The sequence below is a fragment of the Elephantulus edwardii genome, unplaced genomic scaffold, assembly GCF_000299155.1.
Source record: "Elephantulus edwardii isolate Elephantulus edwardi_28Jun2011 unplaced genomic scaffold, EleEdw1.0 scaffold00038, whole genome shotgun sequence".
Taxonomy (NCBI): domain Eukaryota; kingdom Metazoa; phylum Chordata; class Mammalia; order Macroscelidea; family Macroscelididae; genus Elephantulus; species Elephantulus edwardii.
In genome coordinates, this window is record NW_006399788.1 from 12,512,826 (window position 1) to 12,530,098 (window position 17,273).

Below are 17,273 nucleotides of genomic sequence, written 5' to 3' on the forward strand. Positions count from 1 at the left end.
CGGCATGTGAGAGTCCAAACACTGCACTGACGCCGGGTCCCGGGGAGGAGTGGGCTGCCTGGTGGCAGGAACGCGGAGCCTCGGTCGGTTTTGCTTCTAGATGCAGGTTTCTGTACCCTGCCTGGAGGCGCCTTCATTTCAGAGACGTAATCTGCGTGTGCATATAGACTTGTTAGTAAATGAAACGTAGTGTGCCCACATGTGCTTAAATTGAGTGCGAATGTTCTCTAGAGCCACTCAGTTACCCGACTGACTTTATCAAGGTTTTCAGAATTAGAATTACACAATGACACTCAGATCTCCTACGCAGTTTGCAAGTTGTTGAGAGAGAGGACATATGAATGAAAGCAGAGAGGGTGTGAGTAGGGGAAAAGGAATGAGGCTCAAGTGCTGTTCAAATAAATAGAGAGTGCCGGGGAAACCAGTCAAAGAGCTAAGGAAAATATCCCTGGGCAGGCAGGCTGACTCGAGCTGGAGTGGTACCCGTGCAGACGAGAGCTCGCTGACAGATCCCGACCGGTCGAGGGCGAGCGCAGTCTGGGTGTTTTCTCGAGGGCCCCCCAGGTTCCAGGAGCCCTAGGGAGCAGGTAGAGGAGGTTGAGGGGAGCCAGTGGAGGAGAGGCGTAAACTTTGCCGGTGGCGCGCGGTCACCGCGGTGCTTGCCTGCCTGGGGCTGGTGGCCTGGAGGCGGCGGCAGCTCCGCCAAACAGCTGAAACCCTAGACGACTTTTTAACTACACCCGGCAGCTCCCGGTGCCTATTAAAAAAAAAAAAAAATCCTCCTGGCTGGGTGTTATTTTCTTGCTTCTCCTTTTGTATTCTGATCTGTGCATAGATCTGCTGCTGAAATCTAGAACACCAGCGCGAAAACAGATTTGAAGACAATGAATGCAAATCTGTGCTCAAAGACCATCTGCCATGGAGGACACAATCAGCTGTTCGGTAGTTAGAGGCGACCATGCTCGCTCGAGTCTCCCCGCCTCCTAACGGAGAGAGGGCCTTAGCGAAAGCCTGGATTACGTTTGGAAGACTTTCCCCGGATTTAAGGCTCGCATTTGAGGAGGAGCTGACTCCGGATGAGATTCCCCGGTGTAGGTGAGCGCTCCCGAATGAACTGCAAGAGTTTGCCGCTAGAGGACACAGAGCCGTGCAACTGTTTGCCAGGGCAGCCAGGAAGCTCTCTCACTTTCAGAAAATGTTCTGAAATGATCTCTTGAGAAAGGGCACCGTATGCGCCTCCAAGCCACCCCGGGTGCAAGACTTTCCCAGACTTGCGCCGGCCACAGAGCGCTCAGGAAGCTCAAGGAAGCAAGACTTCACTTGAAAACTAGTTGAGAATGGGCTTCGAGGGGCTCGGATCGCTGATTTAGGGTAGAAGAACGTGAACTCTGCCTCTGGATTTTGTTATCTGTGGTACACAGCCTGGGCTCTGACTTGGTCCTCCCTAATGGGCATAAAGGGTGAGCAAAGCATTGCTTTTGGACTTCAGAAAAGGGAAGGAGGCAGTTGTAGAAGCCAAGGAAGATCTGAGTTGTCAAAAGAAATTTGTTGAGGTGAAACTTAAATTTCCCTGTTTCAACTCTATTACGTGTAACTTTCACGAATAATTTCGGCTCCTACAAAAACTAACCACGTAGAGTCTTCTGCTCTTGGCCTTCTCTTATACAAAGCTCTGCAAACCTCAAGCAACTCCCCGGACCCTATCCTACCATTCCCGTCTAGGGTCAGTCCCCAGAGGAGCCAAGGCCTCCTCGGGTTCCTTGTCGAGGGAGCACCTCAGGAGGTGTCAATGAGTCTGTTGACTTTTTTTTTTTTTTTTTAAATTCTAAAGGACCTCTGACACTGCGGGGGAACTGTGCCCAGCGCAGCCCGAGGGTAAGTGGGGGCAGTAATGGACCCAGGCATGGCCCGGCTGGTCTGCGCCTCCGGCCGCGTGTTGACTGAGGTTAAAGGGCAGAGCCTGGGTCGGGGACGCCAGCGCTTCTCGCCTGCAACAGCTGCCACCCAAATGATGCCCCTCAGGGAGCCAATGAATCAGTCTTTTTTCCAGGCTCCCCACCAAGGTCTCTAAACCAGCTAGCCAAGCACGTCCCCACCCCCACGCCAGCGAGTCCTGGAGAAGCAACTGCAGAGCCGCAGGGCCCCGCCAGGAGGTGGTCTGGGGAGCGGCGCCCCCAGAACTTGAACCCAGGAAGAGGCACATGACTCCTGGGGGCCGCTCGGGGCACACAGGGGGAGGCTCGGGCAGCTAGCCGAGCCTGCCCAAGGTCCCCCTCGGTGAGACGACGACTCGAGGAAGAGTGTGGGTGTCGGTGGTGTGGGGGTGTGAGTTCGCGTCTTCGAGGCGGAGCTTCGGCCTGGGGAGGGCCCAGGGAGGCTGTGGCACGGCGTTGGGTCGAATTCATTCTTTTGGTCGGTTTTAGGGAGGAAGTGGTCGCAGAGTAGGCCACCCGCGCCGAGGAAGCGTTAGTTAGGGACTGAGTGAGCTGAGCGGCGGTGCCTGGAGGGTGGCGCCATCTCCATCGCCTCCAGCTACCCCAGAACAAGCCTCCTGTGACCGTAAGACACGCACCCGCCGCGACCGGCGCGGGCACCGAGTCAGCGCAGCTGCGGCCCCGCCAAGCCCCGCGCGTCTCCCCGATTCCCACCTGCGAGCTGCGTCCCGGGTCGAGAAGAGCCCAAGAGAAAAACTCATCCAATCCTTCACAAGAATCTGTTTACACAAAACTGCGCTCATCATGGGGGCACTCTGTCTTTTGCTCCGTCCCCTCCTTCGTTCACTTTTTCCCCAAAAAACAAACGCCCCTGTTTGTTCCCCAGGTTTCACGTCTGCACCGCAGTGAGCCATATTCCATCAGTCCGCAGCCCCCTAATTGATTTTTAAGGCGCATTTTCTCCTGGCTGGTCTGCTTGAGTTGTCCACTGGAGAAAAGGACGCCACTGCTGTCCCTGCGGTCAGAACTTCGGATATGTTTCTTTATAAATGACTCTCCCGAAGGGGTGCTCGAAGGGCGAGGTGGTGAGGTGGACTTACGGGTCCTGTCCCCTCGCCTTCCGACCACCAGCTCCACCGCGCGCCCACCGCGCACTCCCACCCGCGGCCGCTGAGTCCACGCGGCAGGAAGCACACGGCCGAGGTAGTATCCGGGGAATTTGATCCGCAGGGAAAACAAATCTGAATTTTGTAAACGAAATAAATGTCAGTCCCTTAACCTCTTTGCACGTGATTTTTTTTCTCCCCTTTTACTAAACTCTTTGCCTTTTCTTTATCCAGGTGGAAACAAGTGGTCTTGTTCTCCAACTCTGAGATCAATCGAATATCTAATTCACAATTTTTCACAAAATTATTTCCCCCCAACAGTCATCTTTATTACTTCTTATTCCGAATTTCAACTCGGATGTCCTTTCTTGTGGAGGCTAACGTCGTGTGCTTCTGTCAAGGAGGAGATAACGAGGGCAGATTGTTCTTTCTTTATGAAAACACGACACATAATATCATAATCTCTATTGATACCGAACCACTTCCTTTTAGATCAGCCCCTCAAAAGGATTCGCTCCTTATTTTGTTTTTAAAATAGTGAATGCGATTCCAGTGGGAACAACGACAGAAAAATAATGAGGCGTAGAAGCGCCTTTTCTAGACGCTGATATTACAACCAGACCACTGGGTCCCTGCGCAAAATGCACTCAGTTAACTAAAGCGGGCTTTCTTCTAACACTGGGGACTCCCTTTCCTCTCTTTTTCTTCTTCCTCTCTTCTCCTCTCTGTCAGTAGTTACCGTCCGAAAGGCCCCTCTCCCTCTTCTTTTATTCTGAGAGTCCAGGGAGCAAGAAGTTGGAGCAACCGAAAGGTCAAGAAATTCTCCAGGCAGAACCCACGTTTAAGCGCAGCCACTGGTGGTGGGCAGGAGCGCGGGGTGCCGACCTGAGGAGAGTGTGTTGTCGGGGGACAGGTGGTCAACAGAGAAGGGAGTGGCTGGTGCGGCCTCCTGGTGAATCCGAGGGTCTGATTTCTCAGGTTAGGTGGGGGTGCGCCTGTCTGTTTGCACCCATTGTCCCTGATTAGAGTCACGTTGCAGGAAAACCGGCAGATTGTAGCCCTTTCATGTCCATGAGCCTTGAGCACCAAGCCTGGGTCATCTGTCACCCAAGTCATAAAAACGGAGGGACTGAAGGACAATTTGACCTACACAGTAAATAAGACACTCGATCTAACAGGTCTACAGAAAGATTAAAAAAAAAAAAATACGAAGGAGTAAAAATACCAAGAACGAATAGAACATTGCCCCGGTACTTCCAGGATGCCAGGCACTGTTACAAACTCCCCCATTCTTAAACTTGACAGCAACAGTTCAAGTGGGAATTATTTGCCCCATTTTACAAAGAAGGAAAAAGAGGATCCCATACAACAAGGAGCATCGCAGAGAACACACTCCCCATGCCGGCCTTCCCACGTTTAACACGCACAGTGGCGCAAAGGAAAAAAGTTAAACGTGATTTCTCTCTCATCCAATTTCGCACCTTAGGTCAGGGAAAAGGCAAGCTGAAGAGCTCCTTTGAAATGTCTCCCATCGCCTGGTGGCCCGGCCCCCTAGCAGCCTCGGAGTAAAGCCCGCGGGACCTCCCAGTTCCCCGCAGCTCCTTGGAGGTGTGAGCGATGTGTTGATTATTCATATTGGTGTGAGCGCGCACTCCACACTTCACACATACGCACAAGAACACGCAGCTCACACACCGCACACCGAGGATGCCCCTCTGGCCAGGGGTGTCCAAAGGCTCCCACTCGTTCTCCCACGGGTCGCCCCTTCCTTCAACCCCCAGGAATACACCCCACCTCTCCAGATTCAACTTTCTTCTTCACCAAGCCCCAACTTTCTCTCCCCCAGGGTTTGGAGATGGGGGGGGGGAATGTAAGCGGTGAATGTGGCACCTGCTAGAATTTCATTCCATTTGTCCCTAGGAATTTGTGCGTTTGTGAGCGTACACACACACACACACACACGCACACACACACACACACTGCCACCCACAGGACCACAGGACCCAGCTCAGAGGGCAAAGGAGAAGATGAGGCAAAGGCACTTACATACAACGCATGTTTTCAAAGTGCTCTTGGACGATGTAAACCTGTGTTTTAACTACACGATCACTTCAAGGGCCGCCCGGGGCCTACAAGTTCCATTTCTGGTAAGTGGGGCGCCCCTCCCGCGGGAGCTGGAGCAGGACCGGACAGTTTGGTCCAAATCTGCGGGTCCTGGCGTAATTGGAAACCTCCTGGCCCTCTGGGAAACCAGAGCGTGCCCAACTGCGGGCATCTCTGTGCCACCCTCTTTACTGTGGCTTCCGCAAATGAGAGGAGTGAGGACAGCGAGGTCATGGGGCGTGGGGGTCACCGCGTCAAGACAGTCCTGGGAGAGTTAAGGAAGCAGTGCTTGGAGTAGCGTCTAAGGCTAAATTGTCCTGGCCACCTAGGGGGCGCTGGAGCTCACGCCACGAGCCCCTTTCTGTGTCTGCACTTTGATACAGGTTTCACCCAGGGCAAGGTCAGTGGAGCAGCAAGATGAAGGGGAATCTCTTCCAGCTTCGGTAGCCACAGGGCCAGGTTAGAGCTCATCATTTGCTCCTGGCGACGTTTAGAAAAATTACACCTCTGAGCCCTTAATTGCTTTACTGGGGGTATTTCTTTCCCAATTTCATTTGTCTTACAGGAAAGTAGAAAGTTTAGAATATACAGTGTTTGACACTAGTAAATATTCAATAAAAGTAGCTTCCCCTGCAGATGCACGTGCCTCTGCAAAAAGAGCCCTATATTTGCATATTGCACTCACTGGTGGGTTGAGATTTCCTCTGCAGGTGTTTTTCTTCCCCACTGGCCTGTCCTTGAGACTTGGGGTCACCTGCCTCATATGTAATCCTGAATTACATAGCTTTGAGGTGACAAGGCCTAGCATAGGGATTGACATGCCCAGAGGCGCCACGTTTTGTTGCTGGTTTTGTTTTGTTTATTTATTTTAAACAGAGAGTTATATATGGGAAAGTGCCTCAGATGGTTCAGTACCCGCAGATGTCAGAAGGCAAAGAAGGCACTATGTGGGGGCTTTTCTGAGACCTGGGACTTCTTCTCAAGACAGTTGACAGGTTGCACCCAGAACACATCCCACAGCATTGTCACTGCAGGCCCACCAGAATACTGGGATCCTGAAAATAGCTAGAATAAAGGTTCTTTGGTTTATGGGATACACCACCAGTAGCTTCAGGGTTCATAAAAAGAACAGGGAGTTTCCCCTACTCTTTGCAAGAGGCTTTTCTCTTCTCTTCTGGGCGACAACCGACCACTGTCTAGAGAGCTAAATTTCTGGAAAAACGTGCTCTAGAGTTCTAATAGAATGAAGCTGGACGAGAGGGAAGCTAAGAAGAAAGGGATTCTAGTGAGTTCAAATAGCAAGTTGGAGAAGGCCTGATGGGTATGAGGAGAGGGTCAAGAGGAAAAGTTTCAATTTTTTCTAGTTCTCAGGATGAAAGCCTCCTAGAAAGCCCCATTTTAAATGCTATCTTTTTGCACAAACAATGCTTGTGCAAAAGAGAGAGTCACAGAGGGAAGGGGAAATGAGCAAGCAACAACAGAAGGATTATATAAATACCAGCAAATTGCATTGACCAAAATAATCCTTATTAATATTTGGGTAAATTTCTTTTCAACTTTGTTAGCATTTCTTATGTCTTGTAAAAACTCCCGTGGTGGTTTAGTGGTAGGCGTGAGGTTTAACTCACAAGATGCTCCGTTGGATAAGGATGGGCAGTCTCCTCCCACAGAATTCCTCTGAGAATTCACTAGAGGGTCAGCTATGATTTATTCTGACTCAATGGTGCATAGTAACAACACATATCTTGTAAATGGGAGCCTACATGATAGATACAAGCTGATTTTTAACTTGTGAACACACTGTCACATAACTTTCCATACAGTTAAGCAGTGCCACCTAATATTGGCATAGGATTTCATTATCCAGAAAACATATACTTCCATCAGCTTAGCATTTTACTGATGGATATTTAAATTGCTTCTTTTTACTTTCATAAACAACACTGTGATGAACATCTTTGTAGGTGTAACTTTTCACACAATTTTTAATTATGTTATTTCTTTTGTGTCTGTGTGATTTGAGTGAAAGCTTACAAAGCATATTGGTTTATTATTGGACGATTTATGCACATTGTTTTATAACATTAATTACAATACTCATAACATTATTTATGTTATTTCTAGAAATAAATTGATATGAGTAAAATACAATATTGAAGTATATAGGTGCTCTTAACTCTTGATATATACAGATGGATTGTCTATGTGTAATGCTTGGTTACACAATCAACACTCTTGGCACCAGCAGTCAGGAAATCAAAAAATGAATTGCCTTGGGAAAATCTGCTGTCAGAGATTTCTCTAGAGGACTGAAGAACAAAGACATCAGTTTGGAAACCAAGGTGTGCTTGATCCACAGCATGGTCTTTGCAGTTATTTGCTATGCATCATAGAGCTGGACAATAACTAAGAATGATAGAAGAAGGATCAGTGCCTTAGAGTTGCAGTACTGGATAAGAATGTTGAACATACCGTGAAGTGCCAGGAGAAAAAACAAATCTGTCTTGGAGAGGGTGAAACCAAGCTTCTCCCTAGAAACAAGGCTTTTGAAGACTGTTTCACATACATTGGGCACATGGCCAGGGATGAGCAGTCCTTAGAGAGGGACATCATGCTTGGAAGGGTGGTGAGACAGTGCAGGAGAGGAAGACTCAGGATGAGATGGATTTACTCAGTGACTGGAGAAAAGGGATTTGGTTTGTTGGAGATGATGAAATTGCTTCAAGATAGGGCAGGATTCAGAGCTAATGTACATTATACATAGTGTTGGTATGAGGTGCAGGTGACTCGATAGCATGTAACAACAATACTAAATTAATTCATACTCCTGCAAGCTGAAGATTGTTCTTTCCCACCAACCTCAAGCTTCTCAACCCTTGAAGTTTTTATTTAAAAATTGTAAATGTGATAGATTATAAATGTTCTTTGTTGTTATGTGCTGTCTAGTCACCTGAGACTCATAGCGATCCTATGTACAACAGCCCTAAACCCTGCTCTATCCTGTGCCAATCTTATTGTCTCTGACACACCTACCCCCATCACCCCAGTCACTGAATCCATCTCATTGAGGGTCTTCCTCTCCTGGGCTGTCTCTCCACCCTTCCAAGCATGATGTCCCTCTCCAAGGACCTGTCTTTCCTTACAACATGTCCAAAGTATGTCAGACGAAGCTTCAGAATCCTTGCCTCCAAGGAGCAGCCTGGTTTAACCCTCTCTGGGATGAACCTTTTCATCCTCTTAGCACTCCATAGTATATTGAATACCCTTCTCCAACACCACAGCTCAAAGGCATCAATTCTCCTTCTATCAACCCTAGTCATTGTTCAGCTTTCTGATGCATAGCAAGTGATTGCAAAGACCATGGCCTGTATCATGGACACCTTAGTCTCCAGACTGACATCATTGCTCTTTAGTTCTTTGGAGAGGTCTCTGACAGCAGACTTTGCCAACACAATATGTCTTTTAATTTCCTGGATGCTGGTACCAAGAGTGTTGATGGTGGAGCCAGGCAAACTAAAGCTGTTTACAATCTCAATCTCTTCATCATCCATTACGATGTTGTCAATCGGTCCAGTGGTGAGAGTCGTTGTTTTCTTGATGTTGAGCTTCAATACATATTGAAGTCTGCAGTCTTTGACCTTCTGCATCAAGTGCTTCAGATCCTCCTCATTTTCAGCCAGCAGGGTTGTGTCACCTGATAAGTCTTCCTCTAATCCTGATGCCACATTTCTCCTCATGGAGCCCAGCCTCCCGGACAATCTGTTCTGCATATAGATTGATAACCATCCCTGACTTTATACTCTTCCCAATTTTGAACTATGCAGTGTTGCTTTGCTCTGTTCTGATGACTGTCTCCTGGTCCAAGTATAGGTTTTGCATAAGCATGATTAAGTGGTCAGGGTTTCTCATTCTTCTCAAAGTCAGCCACAGTTTTTTTGTGACCCACACAGTCAAATGCCTTTGCATAGTCAGTGAAACACAGACATTCCTCTGGTACTGTCCGCTTTCAGCCAAGATCCATCTAATATTAGCTACAATATCCCTTAGTACTATGACCCCGTCTAAACCAAGTCTGTATTTCTGGCAGTTCTCTGTGGATGTGCCATTCCAGTCGCTTTTGGATAATCTTCAGCAGAATCTTGCTTGCATGTGATGTTAATGATATTGTTTGTTCATTTCGACACTGTCAGGTTATTGTTTTTTGGAATGGGAATAAATATAGGTCTCTTCCAGTCAGCTGGCCAGGTGATTGTCCTCCAGATTTCATGATACAACTTGGTGAGCACATCTAGGGCAGCATCTGTTTGTTGATATGTATCGATTGGTATACTATCAATTCCTGGGGCCTTGTGGTTTTTTTTTTTGCCAATTCTTTAAGAACAGCTTGAACTTCCCCCTTCATCACCATAGGCTCTTGCTCATACATCATTTCATGAAATTCTTCTGTGTCTTCCAATTCCTTTTGGTAAAATTTGCATACCCTTTCCATCTTCTTTAATGTTTACTGGATCTTTTAGTATTCTGTCCAAAGCATCCTTAAGTATTGCAACTCTAGGCTTGAATTTGTTTTTCAGTTCCTTGAGCTTAAGAAATGCAGACCAAGTTTGGCCCCTTTGATTTTCTGCCTCCAGCTCCTTGCGCATTTCATTGTAATACTTTGTCTTCCCAAGCTGCCTTTTGAAATCTTCTGTTCAGCTCCTTAATACCTTGATTTCTTTCGTCTGCTTTGGATTCTTGGCTTTCTAGTGTAATATTCAGAGTCTCTTCTGAGAACCATTTTGGTCTTGTCTTCCTCCTCTATCTTGATATCCTTCCATTACTCATCTGCTCTTCCCTCATTAGTATTCAAGGCCTCAAACATGTTCCTGAGATGGTTTTGAAATTCAGGTGGGATAGACTTAAGGTCATATTTTGGTTTCAGTGGATTTGATTTAATTTTCCTTACCTTCAGCTTGAACTTTCACATGAATAGATGGTGGTCTTTTCCACAATTAGCACCTGGCCTAGTTTTTACAGCTGATACTGAGCTTCTCCAGCAGTTCTTTCCACAGATGTAATCAATCTGACTCCTATGCATACCATCATGTGGAATCCATATGTGTGTGTGTGTGTGTGTATGGCCTGCATTTATGTTTCTTATAAAACATATGCAATGAATAAATCATTGATTGTGCAAAATTCCATCATTCTGTCTCCAGCTTCATTTCTGTCACCAAGGCTGTTTTCCAACTACTGATCCTTCTTCTCTGTTCCCAACTTTTGCATTCTAGTCACCCATTATTATTAATGCATCTTGACTGCATGTTCGATTGATCTCTGACTTCAAAAGTAGGTAGAAATCTTCTATTTCCTCTTCTTTGGCTCTGGTTGTTGGTGCATATATCTGAATAATAGTTGTATTTACTGGACTTCCTTGTATGCGTATGGATATTATCCTGTTACTCACAATATCGTATTTCAAGACAGATCTAGAAATGACTTATTTAACTATGAAAGCAACCCCATTTTCCCTTCACCTTTTCATCTCCAGCATAACAGATCATATGACCGTCTGACTCAAAATGCCCCATGCCAGTCCATCTCATCTCACCAGTACCTAGTATGTCAACATTTGTGTGTTCCATTTCTTCCTTAACAATAGCTAATTTTCCTACATTCATGGTTCTCACATTCCATGTTCCAATCACTAGCGTCTGCTTACAACTGTTCCTCTTCCTTTGTGTTTCCATACTCAAAAAGCTCCACCTCAGTCACCCTCTCTGCTAGTCTTAGTGTGTTCTATTGTACATAGGGTCTTCAAAGGCCTGCTATTTCGGAAGTGGATAGCCAATCCTTCTTCCTAGTCTGTCTTAATCTGAATGCAGAGACTTAGAACAGTATCTGACAGACAAGCATTTTACAGAAAAGAGCAAATGAAAGAGATTTATTTCCCCAATTGTAGAAATGTTCTTTAGTATTTTTATTTTCTTTTTACTTACATTTCATGAATTTCTAATAAGATATATCTTCATATTTTTTGTTATTATGCATCTCTGGAAAGTTGCAAGTCCTGGCTTTATTAAGGATATTTAATTTTAACTTAACCTATATATTGCAAATGTTTTTCTTAATTCTTTGCTTCTTTTTAATTTTATGGTTATATTTTCTTTTTGAATATGCAAAAGTATAAATTTAATTTATATCGTCTTGGAGAAGGACTTCATGCAGGAAGAGTGGACAGACAGCACAGGAGAGGAATACCCTGAATGAGACACTAACTGGGGCTATGGGGGTTGGTGTGTCAGAATTAATGAGACTGGCTCAGAACAGGGAAGGGTTCAGAGCTGCTGTACACAGGGTCATTATGCATCGAAGGCGACTCAACCAATAACATTCTGTGACAGGTTTGGAAGCAGAAGTGACATCCACTTTCTAAACAACATGCCTTCAGAAACTCTACGAACTTGGATAAATGTCAGTAGTTGTAGAGGGGCTTCAGGCCTTTTGTTCATAGGGCCACTATGAGCCATGCTTGACTTGAAGGTAATCAACAACAATAACAACAACAACATTGCTTTCATTTATAATGACAGAATAAATACCTAATAGTGAGTTAAACTTTACAAAGATATTAACTTATAAAATGGGAAACCTAGAGATAGATGGCCCCAGAATAGAGAGTGTCCACACTGGTACCAGTTCTGCTTCTTATTATCTTAACTACATTATTCTTTGGATGTAGAGTTTTTAATCTCATTACATCATAGCATACATTCAAGGTAGGAAGAAAGAGGAATAAACAGCATCTTGTAGTTACCTAGCCAATCTTTCTTTCCTCCTCTGACCCACCACCTTTTCAATTATGATTTCCTTTCCTAAGGATGAGACCCTCCTGATAATGTTCCCAAACTATGTGAAGTCTTATCCATGCCTTTAAGGAGTACCCTGCCTGCACTTCTCCCAAGATAGATTTGTTTGTTCTTTTGACAGTTTGCAATGTTAGCTTAAAGTTGGATTTTTAGAAAGTCAGTATTTTATCCCCCTCTTGGAAGCAGGAATGGCATCCACTGCCTAAACAACATGCTCCAGAAACTCTATGAGCTTTGATAAATGTCGATAGTTTTAGAGGGGCTTCAGGCCTTATTTTCATAGGGTCGCTATAAGTCGTACTGGACTCAAAGGCGGTCAACAACAACAATAACTGGTCTCTAGCTACCTTAACTCTAGACACATGGCTTTGCAAATCACCAATAGCTATGGGACTAGGATAAGTGAGACAGTGCTTCCCATACTGAGCAGCAAAACACAAGGGAAACTGAAGCAAGACCTGATGAAAATAAGACCATGGTGGCAAGACCCTGGTGATGGTGGTGCAGAGACTGTGGCATTGCTGTGGAGAAACTGTGGCAAGATGTAACCAAAGGATCCCTGAGATAAAGGACACAGTTAAAGGATTTTGTTGTTCTTGCCTGTTATGATGGAAGGAAAAGCTGCTTGCTGAACTGAAATCAAAGCCTGGACTAATTAAAGAATTGTGCCTTGGGACTGCTGGACTAAAACTTGGACTTGTGAAATATTCTTTGCTTCCTCCACTCTCCAATTTACTTCTATAATAAACCTTTTTTTCTCAGTACCACAACTGTGAGTAAAGTTTGTGAGTCAACAACAAATAAAGGAACCCCTTACTGCAGAGATAGCTCTAGAGACACCAAGGGGTTGTGCTATGGGCTCTCTATCTGCTTTCTATTCTGGGTCAGTGAGGAGCTGTGCTATTTTTACTTCCTCTGGCTCTTTAAGAAAGTCACTTATGACCCCTGTGCCCTTATGTTCCATTTTCTATTCTCTAGGCACATTTCATGGAATAGTCAACATTCTTCTCAAATGCTACAATTCAAAGTCATCTATTCTTCATTCATCTTCCTTATTCACTATCTAACTTTCATGTTTATGGGAAGCAATTAAAAATAACTTGGCTTGGGTCATAATGCACTTTAGTCTTTAAATTGGCAACTTGGCTCGTTAGTACTTTAAAATTTCCTTGACTACAGATTTACCCAATGTATTTTGAGCAGACATGCCAGATGAACTGGGGGTCTGGCGGAAGAACTTGGCCAGCATTTGGGCGAGCCAGGTTGGTAAGACCCTAAAGGGCCCTCGGGCCAGTGTTTCATTGTTTTTGTTCAGACATTCCTTTAGGTCATATAGCCCTGGTGTACAAGTTGCCGTACAGTGGTAACTTGTGGTTGCTGTGAGGCTGAACACTGTGACACAGATGTGTCAAATGCGTTAATGGCTGGTTACCCATGGTGGACAGTGTGGGGTGGAGCTCCCCGATTAAAACAAGCTTGGAAGGAGGAGTGGCATCCACTTCTGTAACAGCTTGCCTCCGGAAACCCTATGAACCTGGAGAGAGGATGAGAGACACCAAAGCATTGAGGACTCTCCTTCATAGGGTCGCTATGAGTTGCCTGCGACTCGTCAGCACTTAACAACAACATTTTGATTTCTTAACTGGTGCTTCCATGAGTGTTGACAATTTTTTTTAATACAAGTTGAATTAAATCCTTGACAATTTCAGTATTTTATCCATATTTATTATGGTGTTGCCTATGGATTCTGTTTTAAGGGTTTTGTTTTCTTAATGTTGAGGAGTAAACTATAAAGAAGACTCTACTCTTTGATTTCTTCAGTCAGTGCTTTAGGTTCTTCACTTTTTGCAATCAAAGCTTTGTCATCTTCATCACACAGGTTCTTGATGAGCCTTCCTCCAATTCTGATTGAACATTATTGTTCATAGAATCCAGCTTCTCAGATTTAGTTTCTCATTATACAGATTGAATAGGTATAGAGAAAGGATATAACCCTGACACACACTTTTCATGGTCTTGAACCATGAAATACCTCTTTGTTCTGTTCAACAACTGCTTCTTGGTCTATGTGTAGATTTTCAGATCCACACTCTTTTTAATGTTGTTTATAATTTGTTATGATCTACACAGTTAAATGCCTTTGCATAGTCAATAAAATACCTTTCTGGTATTCTTTGCTATCAGCTAAGATCTGTCTGCCATCAACAATGCCATCCTTGGTTCCATGACCTCTTCTGAATCCAGCCTGAATTTCTGGCAACTTCTTGTTACTGTATTCTTTCCAGACATTTAAAAATAATCCTTAGCAAGCTTTTACCTGTATGTGACATTAATGATGCTTGATAATTTCCACATTCTGATGGATAATTTTTTTTAATGGACAGAAATGTGGGTTTCTCTCAGTCACTTAGTAAGATAACTGTCACCCAAATATTTTGGCAGAGATAAGTGAGTATATCCAGGTTTGCATCTGCTTGCTGAAACATCTCAACTGAGACTCAGTCAACTCCTGAAGTCTTATTTTTTGCCAATGCATTCAATATAGTTTGGACTTTTCCCTTCAATGCCATTGATTCTTGATAATATATTATTTCCTAAAGTGGTTCATTGTCAATAAATTTTACTTGGTACAGTGATTTAATGTATTTCTTCCATTTTCTTTTTATGGTTCCTTTGTCATTCAACATTTTGCTTATAGAAAATTTCAATACTACAACTCAAAGTTTGAATTTTTTCCTTCTCATGTTTCAGCTTGAGAAATGCCACATGTGCTCTGACGTTTTGGTTCTAATTTCAAGTCTTCGCATATTTCTTTGAAATTTTCTGTTTTCTCTTTTTAAGCTGTCATTCCATCTGTTTAAGAAGTTTCAGAGTCTCTTCTAGCGTTCATTTTTATCTTTTTCATTTTTTTCTTGTTTCTTAAATAATGTATTGCTTTTTTCCCCCATGGGTGATATCCATATCATCCTACAGTTTATCTGTTCTTCTGTTATTAATGTTCAATGCATCATATCTATTCTCTAGATTATTTGTAAATTCAGGTGGGACAAACTCAAGCTTGTATTTTGGCTCTCATGGACTTGTTTGTATTTTAGTCAGAGTCAGCTTGAACTTACAAATGAGAAATTGATGATATGTCCCACATTTGGCCCATGGCTTAGTTTTGATTGATGATATTGAGCTTTCCACCATAATTTTTCTACAGATGTAATCAATTGGACCCCTGTGCTTTCCATGAGACAAGTCCAAGTATAGTCACTATTTAATACTTTTTAAAAAGTATTAGCAATGAATAAATAATTGAATGTACAAAATTCTGTGATGGGATATCCAGCCTCATTTCTGTCACCAAAGTGCTATTTTCCATCTACTAGCCCTTTTTTTGTTTCCAACTTTTGCATTCCAGTTATCAACTATTATTAATGCATCTTGATTGCACGCTTGATTGCAGAGGTTGGTAGAAGTCAATTTAATCTTTGACATTAGTGGTTGGTATATATATTTCCATAATCATCATGTTATCAGATATTTCTTAACTATGCTATCTACCTTAAAGTAATGGGTAGTATCCTATCATTGGCAGTATTGTGCTTCAGAATAGATCTTGAAATATTTTTTGGCAATTTTTCAATTTACCATTCCTGTAATAACACATCATGTAATTGTATGAATAAAAATGGACAATACTAGTCCATTTAGCCTACTAATGTATATGATAGGAACTAGTGATAAGAAGCTGCGTTGCAGTCCCAAAGTCATGAAGTTCAAATCCATTAGCTGCTCCATAAAAGAATGATGGGTGCCTCTGAAAACCTGCAGAGGATCAGATATAAGTTGGTTCTGATTTGACAGCGCACAACAACAACGCTTATGCTAGGATTATGGTAAGGCATTGCACTACCAACCCAAAGGTACATGGTTCAAATCCACCTGCTGCTTCACAGAAGAAGATGGGCAATCTCCTTTCAGGTGATTTATTGTCTCTGAAAACCCACAGGGGGATCAGCTGTGGGTCAGTTCCAACTGGATGGTGCTTAACAACAACAATGCCTATGTTCTTGATGTGTTCTGTTTCTTTTGAAAACTTTCAATTTTCACATCTGTACATGACCTAATAGCAAGAAACCGTGCTGCTGTCTGGAGACATGTAGTTTGAGGACACCAGCTACTCCACAGGAGAAAGAGGGATAATCCCCTTTCATGTGATTAACAGCCTCTGAAAACCTGCTGGAGGGTCAGCTATGGGTCAGTTCCAACACTACAGTGCACAATATTCCAATTATTAATGGATGTTTGCAGCAATATCTTCTCACTTTGAGTCTTCTCACATCAGCAAAAGAAAGATTTTCAATTAGGTCTTTGAGAAGACAACTTTTTCCTAGTCTTATGTTGTTGAGTGCTTTCTAACCTGAGGGGCCCATTTTCCACATGATGTTGAACAATGATCTCCTATTGTTCATCAGGTTTTTGAGGACCTGGTTATTTAAGAAGTAAATGACCAACATGGCTTCATAGTCTGTCTTAGTTAAGAAGTTTGGCTGAAACTTGTTCACCCTGGGTGACCCTGCTAGTGTTTGGAATACTGGTGGTATAGCTTCCAGCATTACCTCAACGCACAAGCCACCACAGTATGGAAAACTGACCAATGAATGATGCCAGCACCACAAGACCCCATGGATGCACGTGGAGACCGCACACACTGCGTGGAGAATCCCTGCGCCCCCTGTACCAGGATCACCAATATCACAGGGGAGTGGAATGGAAATGGGAGGACAGAGCGGGTGGTAGGCCTGAGCCATTAATCAGAGTTAAATGTGGGCAGGGGAATTGGAGATGCCAGAGTGGCAAGGAGAGGAAATTGAGCTGGATGCGTGCAGGTCAGGGTGAGGGTTGGAAACAACTCTTGTGTCCAAGGGGTGGGCCCCAAGACCAACATCTGATTTGATACCTGCATACTTTCTTCAGCTCTTCTGAGTAAAATACTTGTCTGTCAAATATTGTTCTAGTGCTGAGCAACCAGATTAAGACAGACTAGGGAGGAGGATTGGCCATCCACTTCTGAAATAGCAGGCCTTCAAAAACCCTAGATTAAACAGAGCAAACTTAAATTAGACTAGCAGATATGGCACCAGAGGCTGTGCCTTCCTATTGGGAATCACAAAAGAGGGGGAACAGTTGCACAGACCCTAGTAACTGGAACATGGAATATGAGAAATATGGATGCAGGAAAATTGGAAATTGTTAATGAAGAAAAGGAACTCATAAATATTTACAAAAAATAG

At 44.0% G+C, this 17,273-nt stretch overlaps 1 protein-coding gene across 1 annotated transcript in view; it reads right to left on the reverse strand.

The window, feature by feature from the left end:
• Window positions 1-576: 576 nt before the first annotated feature.
• LOC102849576 overlaps window positions 577-17,273 on the reverse strand; it is a 166,195-nt gene continuing 149,498 nt past the window's right edge. The window contains exons 2-5 of the mRNA XM_006884920.1: window positions 2,828-3,175; window positions 2,097-2,713; window positions 1,021-1,130; window positions 577-757 (exon numbers count right to left, since the gene is read on the reverse strand). Of these exons, the coding sequence (XP_006884982.1) occupies window positions 577-757; window positions 1,021-1,130; window positions 2,097-2,713; window positions 2,828-3,175 (1,256 nt within the window). The remainder of the gene's footprint in view (window positions 758-1,020; window positions 1,131-2,096; window positions 2,714-2,827; window positions 3,176-17,273) is intronic.